At 41.2% G+C, this 26940-nt stretch overlaps 1 protein-coding gene across 1 annotated transcript; it reads right to left on the reverse strand.

The window, feature by feature from the left end:
* Positions 1 to 4605: 4605 nt before the first annotated feature.
* On the reverse strand, positions 4606 to 9413 carry EIF3F (eukaryotic translation initiation factor 3 subunit F). The gene is made up of 8 exons (XM_082286325.1): positions 9141 to 9413; positions 8958 to 9028; positions 8736 to 8815; positions 7515 to 7652; positions 6343 to 6434; positions 5996 to 6132; positions 5745 to 5858; positions 4606 to 4994 (listed from the first exon to the last, which is right to left on the reverse strand). Exons 1-8 carry the CDS (start codon positions 9409 to 9411, stop codon positions 4917 to 4919), a joined length of 981 nt encoding a protein of 326 aa, XP_082142451.1. The 5' UTR covers positions 9412 to 9413; the 3' UTR covers positions 4606 to 4916.
* Positions 9414 to 26940: the final 17527 nt, after the last annotated feature.

Here is a 26940-nt window from a genome sequence, read left to right on the forward strand (position 1 = left end):
TTGTTCTCTCTTGTTTGCCCAGAATACATCAGGAGTGGCTTTAAGAATTTAATCCTCACAGCATTCTTCAGCTGACACTCTGAGTGTATGTCTACTTTATTTCACCTCTTAAGCACATTTCTTTCAGGACAGGTATATATATTTAAATCCTTGTTTCCATGGGAACCAAGTACACTTATAAAATACACAATTCTTTATCTTTTTCATTTAGTGGACTATATTGATTTGAGCTACTCAAGAAAAGAACAATTTATTTTAAAAACAAGTGTAAAAGGAAGAGGAGAATATTTTTAACAAAATTACGTGTGTCTGAAGAATCTGCTAAATGCATTGAATGTTTATGTATCAACGAGAATGTTTGGAATTACTTTTTTAAAGCATGAATTGGAACCATTGTGGTCATCTAATTTCACTTTCTATATTTAAGGAAATCCCTTGATTTACTGCTATAGCTAGAGCCCATACATTTAGGAAAGCTTCTAAAACCCCATGCAGAGTCAAGGCAGCTTCTTGCTATTAGAAAATTCAAGTTTAGTGGAGAGACAAACTCTTGTTCTTCTCTTTTGTAATATTCTTGCTTCTGATCCTAAGACATGGTACTGGACAGAATTCTGGTACAGAATGACCTGGCTTAACTACATAGTTTTGTTGAGTGCTGTCAAAAGAGCTGAAACAAAACTTTTGTCCCAGAGGAATTTATTGTTGGTGATGTAGGTGGCTAAAGCAATGCTGCTGCTCTGTTCTGTGTATCCTCATTGGAATATTATTTCCCACTTAAGTAATATAAAGCATTACATTTTATGTTCTACTCCAGCCAATATAGTCAAATTCAAAACAAAAACTTTCCCTAAGTTTATTGTAAGAAAGAAGATCTGGTCAGCTTTGAACCATAGGTCAAAGTGTAACAAACCCACAGGATACTGCAGTGGTCCAAGTCTACATTATGTACTAAAAATACTTCTCCTGTTAGACTGCCTTGTGACTGCAGTCATTAAAATGCACAGTCCCAGTAAGCTGTTGAGTTAACCTTCCCTGTGAGCAGGGAGCAGAGTGAGTTCAGCTCACTTCAGGAAGAACCCTGTGTTTGGTTAGCTGAAGGGAGTCACTGCCCAGTGAGTCATGTTAGTGCTCCACCCGCCGTGGTCTGAACATGAGGGTTTCACACCACCCTTACTACTGCCAGCCCGTCTCTAGTTCCCGTGTGATGAAACTGACTCTTCACCCTTCCTCAAAGCACAGGAGAACAGCAGCTTGTTCTGCTTAACTACTCCAGAAGGGTGGCGTGTCTGACATTTTTCACCATCAACCTTTTAATCCTTAGGATTAAACCCATGAATTTCAGATATAGGTGGCATATGTCCACAGATTCGCAAAATTACACACCAAAACTCCACCTCCTCTTTGCAGCAGATTTGAGTGTTCTGCCAAGAAACTAAAGTGACTCAACTAAAAAGGCAAATTTAGTGACCTTCATCCCAGTACATGGAAATAATCACCAAATGAAATTGCCATTCTGGCAGCAAGGCTTTAAGTTTCAAATTGCAGATAACAGAATAAGGTTTATTATTCCCAACAATATAGAACTTTTTTCTGCTGAGACTGAGCAGTTAAAAAATAGTAGACCATTACCACCTCCTCCCAAATTTTTATGAAGGCGTTTCATAAACATAAATGATAAGTAAGATAGTTCATCCTGCAAGTATTGATTTTGGTAAGAAACACAGCATACTTTCATGTGTTTGCATGTTTTACATGCACTTTCAGTGTTGTGAACAAGCAGTCTTACTGTGCTCGAAAGATGTCAGAGTGAAGCATAATGTCTGTGTGCTAATTAAACTGCAGGTTGTCCAAAGTCACCATGCTCACTGCAAAAACCATAAAGGTTCATTGCCTCTGCACTGCCCAGAGATGCTTGGCTGAAATTGTCTTCCTTTGTTGAAGCTGCCTGAGATTATGTGTCTGAGAAAGGCCCAAGGCAACAAGATGGATGGATTTTATACATTCCTCCAAGTTATACCAAAAGAGAATCGGTTATAACATTGAATTCTGTTCTGAATATTGTTATATGTATTGAGGGAAAGAAGTGTTCAAGAACTTCATGCTGAGGTAAAATCCCAAGTGAGCTCGACTAAGCCAGGATTTAAAAAAATCTGAAGATGTTAAACATTTTAACATTCTTAATCATTTACATCATTTGAGCCATTAAATACTTCAGTGCTGGGAGCTGGTAAAGAGTTGCTTGAACAAGGTATTTTAAAGCCCAATATTTACCAGGAAAACATGCACACTGCCACAAATAAACATGTAATACACTAATGTCCAGGAATTTACAATCATTCAGAGAAGTCATCTAGGAAAAGAAAATGCTGAACACATCACAGAGGATAGAAGTTTTTATTGTATTAGTGAGATCATTAATATGACTAAATATAATACACAGAAGAATACCAGAGAATTATCTATCTTGACTATGTAAAACTTTGTCAATTATTTGTAGCAACACATTCTAAAGAACAAAACAAAACAAAAAACCAAACAAACAAAAAAAAGGAGAAAGTCCCCTAATAAATTAATGAGGTTTACAAGTCAATACAGAGTTAAAGCTTGAAATCCTTGGTGCTGTTTCTTGACTCCCAAGCTTTTCCCATGAGATTATCTATTGAAGTTCAAGTTTTTAGACAGATTCCTGCAGAGTAGAACAATTCTAATAGAATACCTTTAGTAATTCCTGTCAACATTTTACAGCTCCAGAGGAGGAGGAAAGCCTTCTAGGAAATAGCACAGCCCAGGCTTTAAGCAAAAGGATGCATTACGCTTGTGTTTGTTGTCCTTTGTAACAGTGGCCACTGAAATTTGAAATCAGGCATTCAAAACTCCAAAGTAAGGATCACCCTGTGCCCTTTCAGAAAGACAGAATGGATGGGATCAGACAGTTTCAAAAAATGAAACTTCCTACTCCACTTCCAAGCATTTGGCACTGTCCTGTCTTGCATAGGCCTAAACTCATGGACTTTGGTCATTTCAGACACCTCTGCTTTGCAGTGAATCTTTCCACCCACGAAGACATAACCTCAGTCCTTTGTCACATACCTTCTTCAGGTACTTGCAAGGACTAGCAAGTTCCACAAAGATCACAAATTGCTCTTCTTGGAACTTTGCATTTTCTGCACACTAGCTTATAAAACAACATAGATTTTTAACGCTCTAAAAGTTGAATAGCTTTCTTTTTATGTTTTCTCACTTTTCCTAACAGGGAATGGGAAAGGAGTTCCTGCAGATGAGAGATCAGGGAAAGAATATTATGCTTCCCCACTCTGCAACTTCTTTTCAGTAACTGAGAGACTTAACCAGCTTTGCTGCTTCCTCTTTTCCTCCATTCATGTCAAAACTTACTTCAAAAAACACCTTGACCTGAAAATTTTGAAATATTAAGTGGCTGAAATTAAGAATATTAAGTTTAAAGAAGAGAAAGGGAAGCAAAACATTTTTATTCAGACTAATAAAAAACAAGAGTTGAGTTCTAATACTTATTTAATGCTCATAAATAACATTTTCAATGAGATCAGGATCTTTGCTGCACGTTCAGTTTTCACATACATTGACCTTGCAATTACAACTTAGAATTTAGCATTGAGTCACTGGGGGAACTCTCTAGATTAAAACAACCAAAACAGGATCTTACAGATTCGTAACTTGAGTCTTATTCTTGGATTTATCTGGCAAATTACCAGAAGAATTATTTGGGGGAACACTCTTTGCACACTCCAGTTTCAAATTCATTCACCAAACAAGATACAGTCATTAGTAAGGTGGGAAATTTTGTTGTAGAAGAGGGATGCTTTAATTTTGTTAAAGCAGAGTACCCCCTCAGTACAGCTGAACTGTAGACAGCCTTCTAAAGGTAATGTTATTGGAGAGACCATGCAAAGTTACAGCTGATACTTGTATCGGCTTTCTCTCATCTGGAACTCAGTTAACATGAAACATGTCTTGGGGAGAAAATGAGGTTTCTCTTCACATAATTTTAACAGCAGTAGAGGGTTATGAAATAGAAAATTCCTAACATCCAAATTTAACCTCAAATTTCATGAATTCTCATTTTGCTGTCCTTTTCTTCTTTGGCAAAGATGGAAACTCCAGTAGCCACACTTGTTTAGCCAGAAATGCTTTTCAAACCCTTTTACCATGAACTCAGTTGCTGGCTTTAATTCTCTGAACTCCCCCTTTATGAGGGGCTAATGCTATTGACCTTGACTTCCTTTCCCAAACAATCAGAAAATAATTAGATGCATAGAAGTGTACCATAAATTGAATTTACTGTCTCATAGTCTCTCAGTACCCTGCTGAGGGGATATACACAGCACCACTAATAAACCAGAGACCATTCTGTAGTCCTTCATGGTAAAGCATACTACATGCAACACAAAACCCCACACTTTCAGTGTGCTTTAACAGTTGGAAAAAAACCTGCAAAGAAGTCTGCAGAACTGGAGTTGACTTGGATCCACTCTTTCTTTCCTGATGCCATGTTACCCCCCTCCACCCTCTTCCAAAAGTGGATTCATTACACAATAAATGAGAAAGTTTTTTTCTGGACAGAAGCCATTGTTGCCACTGCAATGAAGTTTTATTCCAAATACATTCTTACAGTAAAGCTGTATTTTGTTATACAAGTAGATAAACCCAGGAGACAAAAGATTCTCATACTGCATTTTAAAATATCAGGCTCAACTGAACTGCAGCCATTCCCATTCATTTCCTAAAGCATGTTAGGGATTTTTCAGAGCAATGGAAATAATGATGTAAACCAAATCATGTAAGTAATTAAATTACAGTCCAAGGAAGTTTCTAACACCACAGAAAAGTGTATCTGCTCATTCTTCGGGCTCCTTTAAGTGTAGGGTGGCAAAATTTCTTTATAAACTCAGAAGTTTTTCGTTGAGAGCAATCTGTGACTGTGTGAGATTTGCCAAGTAGGTTACCATCAGTAGGTCCTGAAAGGGAGGAGAAAAAAGCAGTGATCAGAAATACTAATAAATCATAGCCTATTAGAGAGCTGAGTTTTTAACATCTGTAAAGCATTTTACAATCAGCTAGAAGAAATATAATTAGTCCTGAAAGTCCTACCCTGAGGAATGCTTCCCTTGCAGGAAGCTTTTGGTATTCCTGGAATATGAAACACTGCTTGTGAAATTTTAACTCTGAGTTCACCCATGTTAACCAGGCAAGTCAAAGGGTATAAGCAAAATTAAAAATTAGTTCTGGTCTTACAGACCGTGGGTGAACAACATATTCAGAAACTTAAGTTTTCTAAAAATCTCTTACAGAAATCAGGTAGCATGCTAAAAATCCTTGTTCATGTTATAAGTGTTATGGAAAGAGACAGAACTTCAGCTCAGGCAAAGGAATCTGGCAAGTCACCAGTTATTGCTGACCCCAAAATTATTTAAGTTTGGTAATTGATATCGTCCAATCAATACGAAAGAAGAATTGGTACTGGTTTTCAGATTACTTGCAAAATTCCTGAGTCCTTAAAAATTCTTTTATCTGCAGTTGCTTGCAAGATTATGGTGAGCTCCTTTATCCACCCTCAGCCCTTAAAACACCAAATTACTGAAAATAAAAGGCTATATTTGCTATTAACATGTTTGTATGAAAAGATAGACCACAGACAAATTTATGTCTGTATGACAAATTTTCAAAATTTCTAGGAAGGCACAGAAAAAATTAAATTATGAACTTACATTGATATTGCTGTTCAACATGGTCTCAAAGTCCTCTGGTGAAATCTTTGGCACCTGGTTAATAAGATCCATCAGGAAGCGCCCAACAGTGTTGTCAGCAGCCACTTTGCCAGACTAAGCATAAGAAACACACACTTCAGCATAAGTGGAACTCAAAGTTTATGGCCCAGAAAGAGAAATAATAACGAGAAAAACAAGATGCACAAGTTTACATCAAACTTTTTTTCTGGCTGATAGAAAGCTGGCCTTACCAACACGTCCTCGGCGTACTGCAGCACCATGGTCAGGGTATCCTGGATCCTGGCTGAGGCTGACCCCACCTGCTGTAAGTCACTGGACAAGCCAATCACTCGATTAGGGCTAAAGCAGGTCTTCATGATAAGATCCACTGAAAGCAAAAGGAGGATCAGTGAAAAAAACTGACTGACACAGAGACCAGCTTAAATCCTTAACGTGTGGAAGATTTTTTAGGAAAGCTTCAGCAAGACAGTCTGATTACCAGTAAAATTACCAGAATGGCAATTTTACCAGGGTAAAAAGAAGTACTTGAACAGTGTCACAACAATGGTTATAACCAAAATAGGAAGAAAGCATTCACCTCCTATCCGCTCCGTATCATAATAAACATATTTCACTGTTAGGGGTGTGAACATCACGCCCATAGTTTTACCAGGGACTCCCATTGGGGCACTAGAAAAAAAAAAAAAGAGAACAGCAAGATGTTTTCAGCATGGACATATATAAGGGAGGAAAAAAAGTATTTCCATCTCAATGATCTCTGTGAGCACTAAAGCGTGAACACAAGTAGATTACTCATTCTCACCAAAATCAGCAATTTTAAGACCAAGGATAACTGAGGACTGGAAATCAGTTCTGGCATGCTATTAATTGCTCTTTTTCATCCAAGAATATTCCTAGTTGGTTTGACATTTGTCAGCATGAGTGCATGAAGAGCCAAGTACTGTCATCTTAGCCAAAGTTCCTTCTTGCTTTTAGAGCAGGTGCTCTTCTATCCTGAAATATTCATGCTTTAAGAAATGACTGAAGGAACAAGGAATATGATAAAATTCAAGTACAAAGCACTCTCAACACCTTTATTAAACCTATTATTCAAAGTACTAGAAGTCCATTTAAGTAATATGCCATGGAACAGCTCCCATTTTAAAGATGCACAGTCAAGAAGCAGTATTTTCTCTACAAAGAAAGAGGTTTTTTCCTTACGGAGCAGAGTTCTTCAGCCAATACTGGGATGAATTCAGTGAGGTGGAAGAGTTTTAAGTTCTCAATATTTAATTTCCATTGTTAATTTACAAGAAAGATGGGTTTAAGGAGAACAAAGACGCATCAAGAAGATGCTGTTTGAATTGTTTTAACTACATTAATCCTCCAACTTGTATAAATGCACTACTGAGCAGTAAAGCCCTATGGCTACAGGCTAGCATTCAGTCAGCATGATGGAAGTTAGTGACATTACTGCTAGCTGTGTGATCCCTGTGAAATGTCCCAGAGACATTCTGAAAATTGTTAATTAAGTCACAATTCCCCACCCCACTGAGGTTCCAGTTCATGAAGTCTTTCCGCCTACATACAATGGTCAAGATATTCCAATGAGAAGTAAGCCATGATCCCTGGCTCACCACTATGTTTAACTACTGCACAATACTGCCCAAAAAAGGACACTGCACCCCACTACATTTCTTGTTAACCTGATGGGGCGTCTCTCAGTAATTCAGATTGCTCCCCTCCCAGAATTGCAGCCTCCCAGAGTACCTGACATAGGCTTTAATGCTCATGCGTGAATTCTGGAGACTTGTGTCCACAGTGAGGTGGATTGGATTGTGTGCTTCCCGGCTGTAATACTCATGGATCAGGACTGAGTGTTCCGTGATGTCATGACCTGTTGCGTACCTTCAAAAGAACACAAGCTGAAGAGCCATTCTTTCAACATTCATGTGCCCAGTGTTTTGTATTGTTGGCATTTAACAGGTTTGTATCCTAAAACACTGATTTCCAAACACTGAACTGTAGCAGCATACTATACATAAGTGTTTTAACTAAGGATTTTTTAGCTTATGTCCACTTGTCCCTAAAATTGTAGGAATCACAGAATGAGCACACCCATGCCCAAAATATGCACAAGGCCAGTGTTGTACTACCAGCCATAAAATGTAGACTGACCTCAGACACCCAATATTCAGTTATCTGTCATTGTGTTCTAGACCAGCTTTTTCCATCTAAGTAAGTCAAAGCATACCAAACAAATTCGGACCAACTTTGTCTTCCACAAATCATACATCTCTCTGCAGGAGGTTTAACTCGTTAATCTAGCTCCTTTAACTGCTCTACAATTAGCATCTCACATCCTCAGGGAAACTGCTGTCACTGGAACTTGCACTCAGCTCTGCCATTACAAGGCTGTTGAGGAAGCTTCCTCCACAGGAAGAAAATGAAGCTATTTTGTAGGATCAGAGAGGCATGAAAAGTGTGATAAACACCCTGCCACTCACTCAGACACAGACTCTGTTCCCGTAACACAATACTGATCTTGCTTCGTATCCCACACACAGGTACTTCCAGCAGAGAACTACATACTCAAGCTGGTTTCAGTGATTCCTCCTGACACCTTTGATACTTGAAACACCTCTTTTGTATTCTCCCTTCTTTCTAACCAGTTAACTTCCATGGTATAGTTTGTATTAAAGGTAGCAAGTTCTTCTAACAAAGCTATGCACACAATTCTCTAAGGCATCACTCCTCTGTGATCCTTGCTAGATGTAAACAAAAGCAAATCCTGTAAGTTTCCAATACTATCTCTTCCTTTTATGAACTACAGGAGCTTCACCACTGACTGTATAATGAGAGTTACAAGATCTGACTGTCACAGGCATTAGTGCTTCTGCTTCTCCATCTGGGATAAAGTGAATTACATATTTTGAGTAATTTAAGGAATCAACATAACTACTTGCATGTTCTTGCAGAAGGAGAACTTACCAGCCCAAGATAATCTCGCTAGGAGACACCTTCTTGTGCAACTCATACATATTTTTGGCAAATTCCATATCCACAGCCACCTGAGAAACGGGACAGGGCCGAGACAGCTAGTTACAGGGTGCTCAGCCCGGAGGGCAACACGGGCACAGGCCGCCAGCAGCGGGAGCGCGGGGGTCGCGCCCCGCCGAGAGAGCCCCCGCTCGGCCCGGGCCGCCTCCGTACCTCATCCTCGGACTCGTTGTGCGGGACAGAGAAGCAGTTGGTGACCTCCACCGAGTGCTTGTCCACGGTCCCTACGGGAAGGAGACAGGGAAGAAGGGAGGGCAGCGGGTTAGGGGGGCGCCGCGGGGAGGGCGGGCGCTCGCCCCGAGGCTGCGGCAGGCAGGGCAGGGCGGCGGCTCTTACCCAGCAGCGTCCCGATGACCCGCGCCGCGCCCTCGTTGCGCCGCTCGAAGCTGTCCACGATGGAGGCGAGCACGACCGGGTGCAGCCGCACCACGCGGCCGCCGGGAAAGGGGCCCGAGAGTGCGGCTGACAGTGGCGCGGCCGGTGGCGGGGCCGGCGCGGCGGGCGCGGCCGGAGGGGGAGCGCTCCCCGCCGGGGCGGCGGGAGTCGCCGTCGGGCTCTGCGGCGGGGCCACCGCGGGAGGAGCCGCACACGGAGCTGTAGCCGCCATTTTGCCGGAGAAAGAGGCGGGGTTCTCCGCACCGACAGTAATTGGCTGAGCCGAACGTCTGTCATGCAGCGCTGTTTTCCTATTGGCGAGACGGGCGTGCTTAAGGCCATGTGTTAGCCAATCCGAAGCGTGCGATGATGGAAGACGCTCTGATTGGAGGAAACGCGCACCGTCTGTAACTGAATCTTACTCTTGTTCCCACCCTGCGGGGCCGGAAAGTTTCTCAATTGGGCTCTCGCATTCCCCGCCTCCCTCCTCCCCGCTCTTCTATTGGCCAGCAGCGCCCTCCCCGCCGGTCTGTCGGGCCGTCTATTGGCTGCGGAGATGCCGCTCACCACTGCGGACGCTCACCACTGCCGCGCGCGCCCCTGGCGGGGCTGGGTGAGCGCCCTCGCGCGGGCGGGCTGGGCACGGCAGGGCCGCGGTCCCGGGGCTCAGGCGCGCCCCCGTGAGGGCACAGGCGGCCGGTGCTGCCAGCAGTGCTGTGTACGGGGCTGTACAGCCCGAGCGCTCTTGGCCCTGTGAGACTGGCAAGTGCTGTTAGCCCTGTTCGCCAGGTCTGTATTGCCCAATAGAAGAGTAAGTGGTTGTCAAGAATTATGTAGAGAGCAAATGCCGGTTACTTCTATCCAAGGTTTAGTGATTACCCAACAGATTCACTTACTGGATGACATTTGCCTGTTATTTGTGTTCACTCTCGAGCAAGCTCTGAAGCTGTGCAGGTGGGGCAGGTAATGCTGAGGTGGTGAATCCTCATCACAGTCCACAGCTTCCTCGTGAGGGGAGGCAGAGGGGCAGACACAGATGGCTATGCTGATGGGACAGGAGCCAAGGGAATGACCCGGGAATGCATCGGGGGAGATTTAGTTTGGATATTAGCAAAAGGCTCTCCACCCAGAGGGTGACTGGGCACTGGAACAGGCTCCCCAGGGGAGTGGTCACAGCACCAGCCTGACAGAGTTCAGAAAGTGTTTGGACAATGCTCTCAGGCACCTGGTGTGACTCTTGGTGATGGTCCTGTGCAGGGCCAGGAGTTGGACCTGTGAGTCCCTTCCAATAGGAGATATTCTGTGAAATGAAACGTGTATGCTTTTGATAACTCCATAAGAAGATTGGATTATTACAGAAGTTTTTTGTTGTTGTTAACCATTTCATCATGAAGGATGATGAAAGTTTTGTCTGTTGAAGAAGTTTTGTCTGTTTCATTAGTTGAGGTCTGAATGTCACCAGTTAATGAGCAGTTTCAACTATGTCATTGAAGAAGGCTCCTGAGTATTAAAGAAGCACCTCAATAAAGGATCACATGTTCTGCCTATGCAGAAGCAATTTGCTTCTTTTACATAAATGGGGAACACCTTTCAAAGTTACAAAGGAGAGATAATGCATGGGAGCATGAACAGATTTTTATCTCTTCATAAAAGCATTTTCAAGTCTGCGTACCTGTAAAAAGTAGATCTCCTATTCTTAGGTTTTCTCCGTGCAGCCTTCATTTCTTGTAGGCGTGCCTGGATCAAATTGCATAAAGCTTTAAAAGGTTTCTGTTCCCAGAGCTTTGATGTGTCATTGAGAAGCCTAATGTGTGATGTGTTCTTGTTAGAGAGCAGTCGTTTGATCTCATTCTTGCTTGCGTCAAACTGGGCTTGGTGCTTAATTTGACCTAGTCAGCTGCAGAGTCATGTGGCGCAAGCAAGGCTCTATAAGAGCCCATTATACTTAATGTTTCCACCTTAAAAATTGGGTAACTTAATATGGAGCCGCAGTTGTGTTTCAAGGCAACTTCTACTAATATGTTAATGTCAAGTAGCTGCACAGGGTGCCAGAGAGTGTATGTAGTGAATGAAGATGGATAGTCTGTATCTCAAAAGTCAAAGATCAGTGGTTGGCTCATACAAAGCTCACTTAATACGAAGACTGTATAAATCTAATGATAAGAAAATCAGTCGTGATTGCGTTTGAAGCAGATGTGTCCAAGCTACAAAACTCTTTCTTCCTTGCTAAATGACTGCTGAAAAATGAAGACCTTTATAATTAATATTGTTTCACAAAGTATCAGTTTACTTTCAGAGGAGGGTATATACCCTTATCAATGGTGCCTATTGATGAAAACTTGATATCCATCTACTGATATGATTAAGATATTCATATACTACACTACAGTAGAATCTGTCTGCCTACAGAGACACAGAAAACGCATTCACATATGTACGTGGATCAGCATGATAACTCAGGGCCGTCTTATTTTACAGTTTCCCTTGCTAGGTTTCCCTGTATCTGATTTCGGAGGTGAATATAATTATCTCCAAGCTCTGCTCTTGTATGACTTCTCTTTATAGTCCTTGATTTTGACTGAGTCATTATTATTGCATTTGCTGTCATGTCAGCTGCATTTTCACTGATGATGTTTAATTTCTTTATCAGTAGCCATCTTCTTATCTTGCTTGTATTCCTGGAATTAACATATTCTCTTGCTCTAGGGGATATTTGCTACATTGCATTACAAGTAAAATAAAATATCTACAACTTATTTGATTCATCATTTCAGGATGTAGTTTTATCTGGTTAGTTTCATAGGATTGAATCTGATATTTTTTTTCCTTTATTATAAGAAAGGTCTCCCATTGTACATTTTGTCTACAAAGTTGCAAGAAGACACAGTCAGGTGACCCAAACTGACCAAAGGGGTATTCCAGACCATATGACATCATGCTCAGTATATAAAGTGGGGAGAAGAAGGAAAAAGTGGGGGATGTTTGGAGTGGTGTTTTTTGTCTTCCCAAGTAATGGTTACATGTGATGGGGCCCTGCTCTCCTGGAGATGGCTGAACACCTGCCCGTCCATGGGAAGCAGTGAATTAGTTCCTTGTTTTGCTTTGTGTTGAGGCTTTTGCTTTCCCTATTAAACTGTATCTCAGTCCATGAGTTTTTACCCTTCTGGTTCTCTCCCCCATCCTGCTGGTGGAGCTGTGAGTGAGCAGCTGTGTGGTGCTTGGCTGCTGCCTGGGGTTAAACCATGAAAGGATCCATTCATTCTGCCTTCTATCCAGGACTTTTATATGATGCAGTCATAGGCAATGGTTTCAGGTTTTGGGTTGTGAGGGGTTGGTTTCTTTGTTTGTTTGGGGAGTTGTTTTGGTTTTTCCTATTTAAAAAAAAATAATACTTCCCTTACTTAGTCTTAATTGAACATCTTGGATACTTGTGCATTTGGGATTGCCAATAGATGAAAGACAGTTGTTGACAGCCACCAGTTCCCAGCACAATGCATCAGCTGACTCAGCTTTATCATTTCAGAAAAAAGGATTCAAGCCCTTCCCTGCTTTTGTGTAATGTTTTATGGGGCCACCTTAATTATCAGAGAAATAACACTGACACTTAGGACTACTGAGGCAATGCTTAGAGTGAAAATCCAAATACCACCTAAAAATAATGAGGCATAGTGTTAATTGCATACCACGTTGATAAAAGAATATACCTTTGCTAAAGTTAGAGTGGCAATGGAAGTTATCATTAGGTGATCAAAAATATCACACTGGAGGTTGCCTGGTGCCTTTTAGTCACTGTATGAAAATATAGAGATCCAAGCTAAAGTAAAAGTACACAATAAAACTTGCAGTGAAAACTATCAGGGAGCAATGCCCACAGGCTGGCATGCAATCTAGAATAATAATATAATAATTTATCTATAGGGGAATAGATACTTTCATGGTCAGAGTTTTACACTCACTGAGGAAGGGAAAATGGAAACATGTACTCAATAAAGGATGGCTGTGGAACTAAAAAAAGTATCCTAAACCCCAGGCAAACCCCAAATGGTACAAATGTTTGACTCAGAGAAGTGTTGAAACTTTTAAATTGTTGAAATATGTCACAAACCCTATTTATTTAGCTGCTTTTATTTAGTTACTGTGTGTAGAGTTCCATTGCTTCCCATGACCAGTGAGAGATCTGTCAAAAAAAGATAGGTGAACTACATTTAAAAACCACAGTAAAAGGCATTTTGATTTGAAAGGCAGGTTTTTATTGTTGCAGTACCATAATGCCTCACATCAGTGGGAACATATCAGTAATAACTTGGAACAGACTCTTCATGAAGGCAAAGTGGGTTTGGTGGTGTGCTTTTTTGTTGTAATTTTGTAAATCACTGCATGCTCTTGGGATCCATGGCTAACTGCATTTATTCCAAAAGTGGAAATAACCTCAAGTTGCACCAGGGAAGGCTTAGATTGGATACTGGGAAAAATTTACTCACTGAAAGGGTTGTCAAACATTGGAACAGGCTGCCCAGGGAAGCAGCATGTGCAGATGTGGTACTTGGGGAAATGCCTTAGTGGTGGACCTGGCAGTGACAGGTAAACAGTTGAACTTGATCCTCTTAGAGGTCTTTTCCGACGTAAATGATTCCATGAAATTCTGAGCAGTGTCTTCTGTTGTCTCATACCGTGCCTCTCCCCTAGTACGTACTGTCATGTGTTCACCCTGTTTTCCTGGGTGGGTTACCTGACTGAAAATGCTAGTCCTGGTATTCTTTATAAAGGCATCAGTGTATTTTTTTGGTGAAGATACCGATAGATCTTACCGAAGGTGCTGCCTGCCGTGCCAGCCGGAGGAAAGGTGCCTCCGCCGGCGGGAGCTGGCGCTGTGCCGGCTCCCAGGGCCGGCCGCCCGTTCCCGGGGGATGCGCGGCGCTCCCCGCCAGAGGGCGCGCGCCGCCCGCCGGGCCCCGCGGGGCCGGGCCGGAGCTCGGGGCCGCTGCCGGCGCTGCGGCTTCGGTGCCCTCCGACACAGCGCGGCCGTGGAGCCGCGCAGCGCCGGTCAATCGGTCACTGCGCCCTGCCGCCTTTCAAGTAGGCAGCCTAAGTGGGAATTTGTGCGCACGGCTTTTCCCACCGGTGTTTATTACATGTATTTCACACAGCAGTTTGTTTCTTAAGTTAGTAACATTAAGGTTGAATCCATGAGGTGGAATTTGTTAATTTTACCGTAATTCTACTTTAATTCCTCATCATTAATAAAATCCTACTTTAATTTCCCATAAGAATGTCATGAAGAGACTTACTTATGGATGGTAAGACTGTGCAACCTTAAGATGTGATAATATGATAGTATAACCCCAAATTTTACTGAAATATATGGAAGTGAAAGGTGCTTTGGGTCTTTGATGAGAGCATGAACTCCCCAATCTCTCAAGACATTCCTGCTTCTTGATGATGTATAATAACGATTATTTTCTGCTTTTGACTCAAATCATGGACAGAGTCAGCTTTTGAATGAGAGGCATTTTGTACTTAAAACTAAGATAGAATGCGCTTGCAGTTAGGTGCGCTACCCTGCAAGATCAAACCTTGTGTCTGTGTATTATATTCTTTCTGCCTACCCCATGCAGTGAGAACTAAAGAAAACCTAGATATGACTCGGCTTTTTTCCTTCCCCAAGGAGTATGGGGTGGAAGAGTGGCAGCACTACTGTCCTTTCCATGTAATCAGCTTGAATAAATAATCTTGGGTAGGCAGCCTTAAACACAGTGTTACTTTGTCTGGTAACTTGCTGCTACTGTGTTTGACTTAAAAGCATTTGTAACAGAAAAGAGCTGTGTCCTTGAATACCTGACATCCAAATAAAATTAAGTGTAATGCCACTGATAGCAGATAAGTGTGAAAGATCTTGTGCAGGCAGATTTCAAATATTAAAAATTTCTAACACTTCTAATAGCTAATGTGTCAGTGTGCTATTTGTTGGGAAGATAATCTCTTTTTCCAGTCCCCTGTTCTTATGCAATCACTTTACAGCTTTATTTCTCTTGTCAATAAGCATGTCCTTCTCCTTGGTGTCCATTACGGCATGGGTCAAAGTCACTGTCTTCTATACATTTCAGCCCAGACCAAAATTGCATATGTCCTCAAAAGTGTTGAACAAGACCTTTGAGACCGGCAATGTTTGCTGTGTCATTCAGCACAAACATTTGCTTTGGTGTCTAGAGACAAAATCTGCATGCAGAAGTGAAGTAACTAGAATGAAAAATGCATATTTCATTTGATGGTGGAGGGAAGCCTGCCAAGATATGGAATGGCAAAAATGTTGTTTTGTGAACTCCAAGAATTATATGATTTTTATATCACCAGAATCTGACAGTGTTTTCTGTCCCTTCACAGCTCCGTGTGTTTTTTCTAGTTTGAGGCAGCTGCATCATGATGTGTTGGATGAATAAGTGGGCAGTGAGGGAGAAGGTAAGAAGATAATGATTTACAGATAGAAATGGGAGCTGAAAAGGAACAGTGGTAATAAAATCTAGGGGACAGTTTCTGTGTAGGAGCCTGGGAGACCTGAGGGTCCAATATGTTTCTGTTACTGGCATTTGGGTGATGTTAAGGCAAGGCATCCAGATAACTGAAAAAATGTCAGGGACATGCTTTGGGTAATGCTTTAGCTCTTACAATGTGAAGTGTTTGAAAACAACTAGAATAGTATTATCCTCCTGCCTGTGAAACTGACTTTGGGGAAGTCATTTAACATTTAGATCTGAGTTTTCCACTTCTGCAAAATATGACTGATTATACTGTAGAGGATAGGTTTATCCTGTATAGAGGGTAGGTTTGTCTTTTTACTGTAGAGGATAGGATATGCACAGTTAGTTTACTGAGGAAAGGCAGGAAAGACTTTACCCTTTGAGGAAGCAGCTTTGAGAGGAAGCTGAAGAGGGCGTTTCCTGACCCAGAGACTGTGCACTTTGGAAAGGGAGGAAATCTTCCACTAGCCTAAGGAGAAGGAGAACGGTATTGTCTCCATACTGTTTCCCAATAATAAATAATCTCCAGCTGAGATGAGTTCATGCTGCTGAGGTCTCAGGTGCAGCAGCAAAATTTGATTTCATCTTGTATCAAATCTTGCACAGGTTGCTTTTTACTAGATGCTGTCCTAACCAGTCTCTCTAGATTTGAAATACCATGAGCGCTGACATATGAATTCACCTTCTACATTCTGATTGCCAATTTGCCTTTCTGCATCAGAAAGCATGATACTGCATTGGCTGAGTGAACTGCATCAGGCTGGTTGGACTGGTCTGCACAAACAAAGAGTTGATTCCAACTGCCCAGTACTTCAGCTGTATCACAGGTCTTCACAGCACTGCTAGAGTTATTGTGGCAGAGAGGGGAGTATATAAACACAGTTAATTAGACTGTTCAGGTCTGATTTCCAGCCCATTTTGAAAAGTCAAATTTCTATTTGCAGCTACAAATTCACAGCATTTATGGTGTAATTTGACATGAAAAGTTCAGAATTTCCACAGTTGTTCTTAGATTTTCTGTGGATTTTCTGTTCTAATTCTCTCAAACATTTGCGATTTGCCATTTGCTGTTCTGGATGACATCCCTTTGCATATCTTTTTTTTACATTGTAATAAAAAACAAGCTGATCCATTACCGAAATATCACTCCAGTCATTTGTTTCTTGCTAACAGCAAGGCTGCTTTCTGCCAACGGCAAATTTATGGGAGATATCCCTCACCATGCCCTGTCATCTTCCCTCATCTAGCTCTGCCTAGAAATCTTTCTTTTTCATTCTCTGCCCTCTGAAGTTTACAGTGAATTCTGCCTTTTTCTGAAAATACTGTAAAACTTCTCTTGGAGATTCTTTTATTGTTACGCATTTTCTTAACCAAATATGTATACACTGCCTTGTTTTTAAATGTGACAGTATGTTCCACTTTGCCTGCATAAAACTTAGACTATTCTGCAGAGTTCATTAACAGAATGGTCAGGTTCAGGAATTGCATTTTATCTTAAGGCAGCGGAAGTCACAACCTTTTGCGTTTTTATGTCCTGTCCCAGACTGGCAGATATAAGAAAATCCCTTACTCATTTCTGAAAGAAGAGATTCTTGAATGGTAGGAGAAGCCTACCCAGAAAAAGAAATTGCTTTGACTTCCTAGTTAGAAGTCTCCCAATGGATTTAATATATAAGATTTTGCAGCCTTCCTATTCAATTTTTTTTACCTCATTTGTTGTTGTAAAAATTAAGTAGACAGAAAAATGATACTTCTCCAGTAAGTTCTGGCCAAGGGAACGAATCATGGATAGTACTTCTGCAGTCTATCCTTTCTCTTGGGTGACTACCCATGTTTGGAGCCTGGACTCTGTGTGTTCTCTCTGCGGTGATTGACAAGAGAAGTACCCCCTGAAGGCGATTCAGTCACCTTGCTGAAGTCTGATACAGGTGCTCTGTAGTAATTGCCCTCCTAAGCCACTTTGTATTGTTTGTACAGAGAGCCTACAGAGCCTAGATGTCTAACATAGGCATCTAATTTACCTGCTTAATGCAAGCCATCTGAAGGCAGCTCTGACCTGTGGAAACAAGATGGCATCAGCTTGTAATAGTGCTGGCCAGCAGTGGGGTAGCTGTACTCTCAGTATTTGGGAATGAAAGGGATTCTGGGATAGCAGCTTGCTTTTCTGTTCTTGCTTCTACGCTCTAATCACTGTATTCTAGTTCATTAATGCATTTTATCTTATTCTGAGTATACCTGCCCCCATGGCTTCAAATATCTCGTCTTTATAGCTAAAATAAAGTTTCATCTCTCTCAAGGATCTGATTTTTGGGGAATGGCTTTGTTTGTTTGTTCCTGCCTTTTTTTTTTTCTTTTTTTTCCTTTGTTTTTTAAAAAATATTTTTAGTTTTAAGAATTGAGTAAGTGATTAGAAGCAGAAGAACAGAAGCTAAAGTCACATATGGGAGCAGCACAGCATCACTCCTGCAAAACGAGTGTCTAATGGATGCTCTCAGAGTCGTAGAGGTCAGATGTACATTGTGTCCTGTGGAACCAAGTCAAATTTTACCTCAGTTCCTGCACTGACTGCTGTATTGGCTGATGTGGCTTTTAAAGACACCTGGTCTATGGAAACACTAAACCCAGGGGCACAGTTAAAATACTGGTCATGTGAATATAGCCTAGAGTCTTTCTCCATCAGAGTAAGACAGGGATAATAACGCTACCATGCTTTGCAAGACAATTATGGGGCCAATTATTTTAGTTTGTTAGAAGTTTGGATATACTGTCCTGGGAGATGTATGAGCACAGTTGATAAATAGAGGGAGTGAAAAATGTTCCTCCATGTTTCTTCTGTAATACATTTCTGAGACTGGTAGTATGCGACCTTCAGCAGTGTTTAAATTCACTCTCTTGAAAAGAAAAGCATCTCTCTCTCTCTGTGGTACTGCTTGCTGTTTCCCAGTTTGAAATCAACTAGCAGAACCCCAGAGGGTTTCTCAAACAGCTAACCATTAAACACAGTCAGGAACAAAGATCAATTGAAAACACATTTAGAATTAAGCTTCCTGGCCTGCTTTTAATTTTTTCAAATCAGCATTGGGAGTTATTACTGTGGTCAGTCTGGCCTTTTATTGTCCTATGTCTTTTTCAAATAAACAATCAACTTCAGGGACGCCCAACTGCTTTCTGGTTGAGTTGTGTTTTTTTTAATATCTTCAAATATTCCCGAAGTTATTAAAGGATTATGAGTTTAAATGCAGAAGGCATTAAATAGAATCATGTTATTGGAAACAGAACTGTATTTATGAGTCTAGAGGGAGTTTGCAAGAAGCTCACTTTGCAAGCAGAATTTGGGTCATGGCACCTTAAAGCTTCTGTAGCTTTCTTGAGTCTGGGATCTGAATATTATTTCTGTTTAGATAGAGTTATACAGACACAAAAGGATATATAGCTCCAAATGGTTTACAGTTCAGATAGGAATCAGGAATAGTCAGTGGTTTGGCTCAGCTTACCTATGCCTTTAGGGGATAGAAGGGGAATCCTAAACAGTTTGTAGTGAGCTCTGGGCATTAAAATGACTGAGGCACCTGCAGTTCTGTTCATGGCTCTCCTGTGTGTAAGGTGCCTCTCTCTTTTGTGTAAGGTGCCATGCTACTGAATTGCCATCAGAAGGATGATTCCAAGCACATCATTTTGTTGCAAATCTTGCAATAATTGCTGGGTTTGGCTTTAGGTTTTGTTTAATTTTTTTTGGCTTTTTTTTTGGCTTTTAAGACAAGCTACTGTGGCCTGCTTTCACAGTTTAGAGGATTGCTAGGATATTTGAGTGTTGAAAGCTGATGGCAATATAGCATCACTGTCACACACCCCAATCAGAGATCTCAGGCTCTGAGTCAGTATGCTGAATCTTTTTAAGGGAATAGCATTAGTGATAGCTTCAATATACAACAGGCTACTCATTATGAATAATGGTAGCCTAGAGCCAGCTAATTATATTTGCAGGGTGGTTTTCCTAAAAAGCAGATGTTGGACAGATGGTAGTCAGATGATCAGTCATGCCACCATCTACAGTAAATCTGAGGGCTGTGGGGAAAAAGGTAATGTGTGGAACATACTTCTCATTTCTGTGGGAGCCTTGTTACTTTTTTATGGGTATATAAAAGCTCACAGAAATGTAAGACTTGTTGGTTAAGAACTGTAGAGCTGCTGATGTTTGGCTACAACAAGTTAGCAAAACTTCACCATGATGTGCTTGTTACCCTTGCGTGACTGTAAATCCTGTAACAGAACTTTCCAAAGGTGATGAGACGGCATGCTAGCCAAAGTTTTGCAGAAACCTTTTTTAGGCTGGAAACTTCTTCGTTCTCCTTTTATTCATTTTCTTTGAAAACTTTTATATGCATTTTTTCAGTCTGCTTTCTCATGGCAGCTCTCTATGCTGTTGTGTTGCATGTCAATATCATGGGAAGAGTATTTCAATATTCTGTTGCAACTGAGGTGCTCAAGCAGATGCAAATGTCTGCATAGTGACTTGGAGCACAGTCTGGTATTTAACATGGCTTGCATTAGGTAGTGTTCAGTCTTTATCATCTTTGTTCAGCATGGAAACCAGAATTTATTTCCTGTGTAATAGCAAGCCTTTCCTAAGACATAATTCTGACTGTGGGTTCACAGTCAGATTTTAATGTATCTTAGTTGTTGCTAAACTCATTTGTTTTTTCAGCTGAAGTCAAATTACAGGACATATGCTATACAAAGAGAACATGGTGCTTAATTGTTTTAAGTGGTATGTCCAGTTTGTGTCGCCACAAGTTCTGGGTTTTGGGGTAGAACTTTTGCAAAGGCTCAAAGACTGCTCCATTAAAATGAAATCTTTGATTTCCATTGCCCTTTAATCAAATATGAACCAGAGCTTCCAGGGATTGTAATACTGTATCAAGTTGAATTTGGCTCTTTTGCAGCCCATCAAAAGAAGTTGTCCTTGACAAAAACAATATTTTAAATATCTGCTCACAAGCAACAGAGCCAAAAGGTTTCTATTTCATTTGGCAAAATACCGTCCTGAGAACAAGACTGTGACCTGAAGCAGAGCCAAAATAAGCTCTAACAGATGCTTAGCCTAGAAAACACTAGACTGAATGGCTAAAATTGTTAGAGTATATAGGAAAAGGGAAGGGCAGCTACCTAGTTCTGCTTCTGACTTGCTGTGTGGGCAAGCTGCACCCCTTCTGTTCTAGTGCTCTGCCAGCTAGAGGACCCATCTCATCTGTCTGCCACCTCACTTCAGCTTCTGGGCCTTAATCCATTTCTGGCTGTGAGGGCTGCTGTAGTCAACAACAGAGCTTCTGTTCATAATCGCTGAGGAGTCTAATTTTGTCCTTTCCCAATAGACTCTGTTTAGCTTGAATAGTGAAAACTCTTTCAGAGGCTTTGCTCTGGCCTTCCATTCACACTTTCCATACTGCATCCAATACTTGCACTTAAAAAATGTTTCAGATTCTCATAACATTCAAGAATTACAAAATCTATGCTCCTGTGATGACTGAAGTTGATCTAACTGGCCACATATTTCTCCTTGCCTTTCAATTTGCTGGTTCTGGCCTTTATCTGTCCTCATATAGCGCCATCTTTGCTCTGAGATCTGGTGAGAAAGTTAATAACTTTCTTGGTGTCAGTTCTGTTAGTGCCAAGAAGGGATGTGGGACTCTGAGGCAAGGACAGAGCACGCCAGCAGTTTGGATTGGTTCAGGCTGTGTTAAAAGTACAGCCTGATGATGCTGTTCTATGACAGTTTCTGTGCAACTGCAGCTTAAACACATGATCATTCTCCAGATCCCGACAGTGAGAGGAGGTGAGGACAAAGAAACCAAACAGCTGTCCCGGGGCACAGAGATGTCTGATCCATAACTGGAACTGAGATGATGAGTTCTTAAGTCAGACTGTAATCACAGGTATCACCAGGATATAAGCAGCTATTTGCTGCTCTTCTGGAGACAGTCAATCAATCTGGATAGCTTTGTTCAAGAAATACCAAGTGTCTGATCAAGAAAAAAGGTAAATAAATGCTGGTCGTGCAGCAGTAGAGGTTGGGACAGATTCTTACCTCATTGACTGTGATGCATGCCTGGGTAGTCCTTCTACCCAGTGTAATTGATACCAGGGTGTCTTGTGAAATTAAGATTTTCTAGAGCTTGAGGCGGAGAGAAGAGCAAGTGGCAAGGGTATCAACCCTGTTTATACATCTCTAGATTTCTAAAGAAGCAGGTGTTTGTGTATGTGACTTTATTTACTTGGACTGGCTTTGACACTGGGTTTCTTCCCTCAGCAAAGTTCAGAAGGAGCTCTGCTTTTACTGCTCCCGTGAAGCCTGTGCCCATGGAAATAACACAATATGGTTGATTTACTTTGCATAAACTCCAGCATGGCTGAATCAAAGGAACAGGTAATCTCATTCCGTAACTGTTGTCTCTGAAATCCAAGATTCCAGTGGAGAATAGTGGTGGAGAAAGATCACTGAAAAAGAAGAGTAATTTGCACTTAAAAATACCCAGCATATGCTTTCTCAGAAGCATGCTGTGATGTGATATATATTAAACTAAGTTAACATTAGTGGCCACAGAGCACTCCTAATGAACAGGAGATATCCTTTGAAAGGTGTTTGTTCACCATTTTTTCAATATCTTCTCTTGGGGGTTCCACAAGCACTGACTTGGGCTTGTCACAATCTTGGTAAATTATTATCCTGATATTATTCTAAAGAGGTGGTATGAGCATGGTAATAGCAGACAAAGCTCTTGGGAAGATAGGATCCAGGGGAAGCCATTGAAAATCTCAACTTGGTTAAGAGCATCTGATTGTCCCTAGAAGTCTGACATTGTACTAAATATGCATCAGCACTGTGTTACCAAGAATGCATCCTGGGAAAGAGCACTGCCACAAAAATCTCTTTCCCAGTATTTCCTAGGACTCAGTTTGGCTGCATCTTGAACAAGATCACTGCAATGGCAACTGCTTGGTTTGTATGGCTTGGGTAGAGCTAGCTTTGGGAGATATCTGAGCTTTAATTTGCTCACTGCTCCAGACCTTGTGAAGTCTGGTAGAAGAAGAGGCTTTCTTCATCCTGTATTTAAAGAAGCCTCAGTGGGTTGCTCTAAAGAACTGGGGTATTGGCTTCAGCTTCAAGTTAATGAAACCATAGCAACATGCTGTGGGATGCAGGGGCTGACGGGCTATATATCAAGGGTGGTTCAGTCTCCGTGAAAGTGAGAGTAAGCCTCCAATACATGATTTTAAAGAATTCCTACAAGTTTGGTTTGCTCTCTGCATTTAACAGTGAGTGGTCTAGGACATAAATAAACTGTTTCATCTACCTGAAGCTAGATCTACTTGCTTTAATATAACTGTGAGGAACTCTGTCTTCACAGAGGAACTAAGCATAATCTGAAACCAGTTGTCTGTCTATAAGCATACACAAAATCACAACAAGCAAGACATGCTGATTATTGGCTAGAAAACACCAGGGAAAGTTAGGCGGCTCAAGGAGCAGCAGGCATATTATTCTCTGTAATGAGGGAATTTATTTTTCAGTCTGGTTTGACCTCAGATTGTATTGTTCATTTCCTTATCAGAATTGGTGACCTATAAGCCTAGGACACCATCTTTTAAAAAATGCCTGTATCATTTATCACAGTTTTTCTCTCCATCTCTGGCATTGTGAAACCCTTCAATTCGACAGAACTTAAATTACTGAGGTGAACCTCTTTAGTGTACTTGTAGGGTGTTTAAGTGCCGCCCTTAAGAAGCCATTTGCAATGCCCCAAACACTTACTGATGCTCTACAAAACCAAATTACAAGCAGTGTTTATTCCTGAGCATTATTAACTTCAAGTATTTCTGGCTCATAGGAAATCTTAGCTCAAGTCTATCCCAATTCAGAATAAAACCAGTGTTTGCAGTTATCTGCAAATCAGAAATTTTTATGTAACCCCTTGGAAATGGCAATTGCTACATGAAATAATTTGTTTCCTTATTACACAATGAAGGGTTGAGCAAGCCAGAACAACTGATTAGAACTGGGAAGCTTTGAGATTCCCAGCCCAGAGCTTCTGCTTTGTGAGGAGGACTACTGGAAGCCCAGAAGGTCTGTGCTTTGCCTTGAGTTCTCTAGGTTCTAGGTTACCTTGGACAAGAAGAGTAAGGGCCTTTACTGCCTGTACTCCTGGTTAGTGCACTAAATTACTGGATTAATCAGACTAGACTAGAAATTAGAGTAGATAGGGCTTGAGCTAACTTGATTTCTTTTTAATTTTTTGACCAGGTCTACCAGTGAGGTCCTACCTGCTTGTAGTCTTCTAGCAACTGGCAAAACAAAGAACTGTGTGTATATAGAACTGTAACAGGATGTGTTTTTACCTGAAGAGGTACTTGGGTTTCTCAGTCCTGAGACTGGCTTGAAATTTAGCACAGAGAAGTGCACTGGCAACTAGAGAAGAATTAAATACAGCAATGCACCTTACTTGGGATGCACACTTGCACTGGGAATATGTGATCCTGTTCTACTCTCAGTTTTTGGTGTGTGGGTCAGGAGTAAGGAGGGTGAGAATACTGATGCATAAACAAATATAAGGGTTGCAGCTCATAGCAAGGCAGGGTCTGCTTAAAATGTCTAATATGACACAGATTAAACCAATTTGTTTTTCCATTAAAGAGAAGCTAATAATGTGCTTATAAGCATTTTTTATGACTATCTCCACGCAGTTTATGTCTGTAGAGTGGGAGATACCTGCATAAGGTTAGATATTGTGTTGTGACTAGAACAATGTGTTTTAGGGTAGTGAAATACTTAGTGCACTGCCAGGTGTTCTTGGTCAGTCAAGTTTCAGCTGCTTTTGGTTCATCTAAGACACGCCTATTGTATGAAAACTGGTTGTGATTTCGTTTCCTAAACCTTACTTCTGAAGTATTGTGCTCCAGTATAAGGATTTTTGAAGGTCTGGATTCATTCACCAGCATCTTCTAAAGCATTGGTGTCAAGCTGTTCAACATGTTCCTTGAGCACAAATGTAGTCAAAAGTGTAGAAGTGTTCTTTATGCAAAATTGCAGGAGTGTTTCCATTAAAAGCTATTGTTACTCCACCTGCCTATGTGAATCAGCAGGATTAGTCAGCTGGTGGCATTACATGGAATAAAAAAGCTGGTTTTTACTTAGGAGGAACTTGTCTTGAAATTTTTTGCACTTTTTTTTTTGGATGGCATTGTTTATGTTGCATTTTAAGAGATTGTTGTGTTTTACTGACATTTCCTGTTTTCAGTTTTGATGATGAGCTACAGTGTCATTTCTGTCCCACAGGGAGGACAGAAAGGAGTTCATCTTCCTTTATGTTGTAAGTAAATGGTCTCATGTGGTGGGACTTTTAAGTGCCTGTTATTTGTAGCAGGAAAATAATGAGGGTTTTATATCAGCTCTCTAGTTGCCTGTCTGTATGACTGAATGAGTTGAAAGCTGATGACTTTGCATTGTAGTAATTTTGAGAACTTTATTTGGGCAAGTGACTTTCTTTCTTGGGGTTCCTGACATCTGGAAACTATATGCAAAGCAAGCAAGTGAATATGAACTGCCACATTTGGTTGGTTTTGGTTTACAGGCCAGCCAGTAATTCATACTTACAATTCCTTCTCAACTATTGCAAGGGATGGCAAGATAACTCTGCACCATAAGAGTGTCTTCCCAAAGAAATAAAACAACTCCATTACCTACATGTACCAAAACTAATAGTAAATAACACATTCCCCTGTATGTCGTCTGTGACCTTTTCAAACTGAGCAATGCAGCTTGACGATTGGCTCCATGAACGTCTGAAGAATTGATAGATCCACCCTCAATCCAAGCATGTCTGGGTGGTTCTCCTGTCCTCAGAGGAGGGGAACCAGTTCTAGGAGCACACTCCCTAGCCTGTTACACAACTCAAGCATGCAGGCACTCAAATAGGTGATCTTGATGTTTTCAGCTCCCTAAAGAGACCGACCTTTTTGCCTCCACTTTCAGGAACTCTGCTTGCCTTCTCTGTGTGTCAGGGAGGGCAATGGGAGTGGCTTCTAATCTCTCTGTAAAGCAATGTGGAACACCCTAGTGTGTGGCATTGTTGAGGCCCCACAAGAAGGGACTTCTTGCAGCAGACAGTGGCAGGGCAGAGCTGACAGATGTAATGATGAGCCAGAGGCACTGAAAGGTTCAATGCACAGCTTAGGAAGAACCTTTTAAGTTGTGTTTTATGTGTGTGAGGCTATGCTATTTATCCACGTTTTATAGGGCTTGTTTTTACCTATAGAAAGCACTGTTAGCAATATTTAGACAGATCTTCAAAGCATCATCAGATGTTTGAGACCAACAGTCAGCCTCAGTTTTGTTGAGACGGTAATTTATACTAAGAAAAATCAATACATGAGGGCTTTTACAGCAGAGGACACAGCTGTACAATAGAAAAGTAGGATGTTGGAGTCTGTTGACTTCATATATACAACGCCATTGATTTGAAGAGATATATTGTAATTTTGATTCCTAGAAGGCCATTTCTCTTCTTAGTATGGAGAAGGGACAAAATGGTTTCCTGGAGAGCTAGGGGCTTGCAGCAAGCTGGGAACTGGAGTGTGTCCAGTATAATGGCTAATAGAGGTAGCTGTGGTGGTACTAGTGTAAAGACATCAAAATTCTGGGGATTTGGCTGTGAAGTATCTGAATATATCTCTTGAGAAAGCTTTCTTCTTGGTTTCAGTGGAGACTCAGGTGCTGAGGAAAAAGGAAGAGACTAAGAAAAGAGATGGAAGAACTTGTAAGCAAGATTGCTTGTGTTGGATTCTGGATGAACAGCAAGATCCAGTTTCCACTGCTGTTGGGACTTTTTAAACAGCAAGAATATAAATCTGTGAAGAAGGAAATATACAAATCTACAAGATGGAGGTATATGAGAATCCTTGACATAACTTAGAAACACGAAGTTGGTCTTAGTGTATCTACTTGGTAAATCCTCTGTTAGAGTTCTTGCTGCTCCTCAGAAAATTCTGCAGACTTGTAAACCAGCTGTTTATTTCCTTCAGTCCTAATCTTATGTTTGCAAGAAAAAGTGGTTGGAAGCTTGAACTTAGGCTGAATCATCTTTCCATTCCTTCAAATTGTGGTCACAGAAGCTGGTTCTGATGCTCATTACCAGTTAACCATGATATCTGAACTGCTGAATTTGTCTGCAATTTGTTCTGTTACTGGGTAC

The sequence above is a fragment of the Coloeus monedula genome, assembly GCF_965178545.1.
Source record: "Coloeus monedula genome assembly, chromosome: 8".
Classification (NCBI taxonomy): Eukaryota; Metazoa; Chordata; class Aves; order Passeriformes; family Corvidae; genus Coloeus; species Coloeus monedula.

Coding starts and splice junctions, on each gene's coding strand:
- EIF3F (XM_082286325.1), bottom strand. CDS start 9,411: ATGGCGGCTACAGCTCCGTGTGCGGCTCCTCCCGCGGTGGCCCCGCCG. Junction 8,816..8,957: donor ACAACGAGTCCGAGGATGAG/GTACGGAGGCGG, acceptor CCCGTTTCTCAG/GTGGCTGTGGATATGGAATT. Junction 5,859..5,995: donor AGTACGCCGAGGACGTGTTG/GTAAGGCCAGCT, acceptor TCTTATGCTTAG/TCTGGCAAAGTGGCTGCTGA.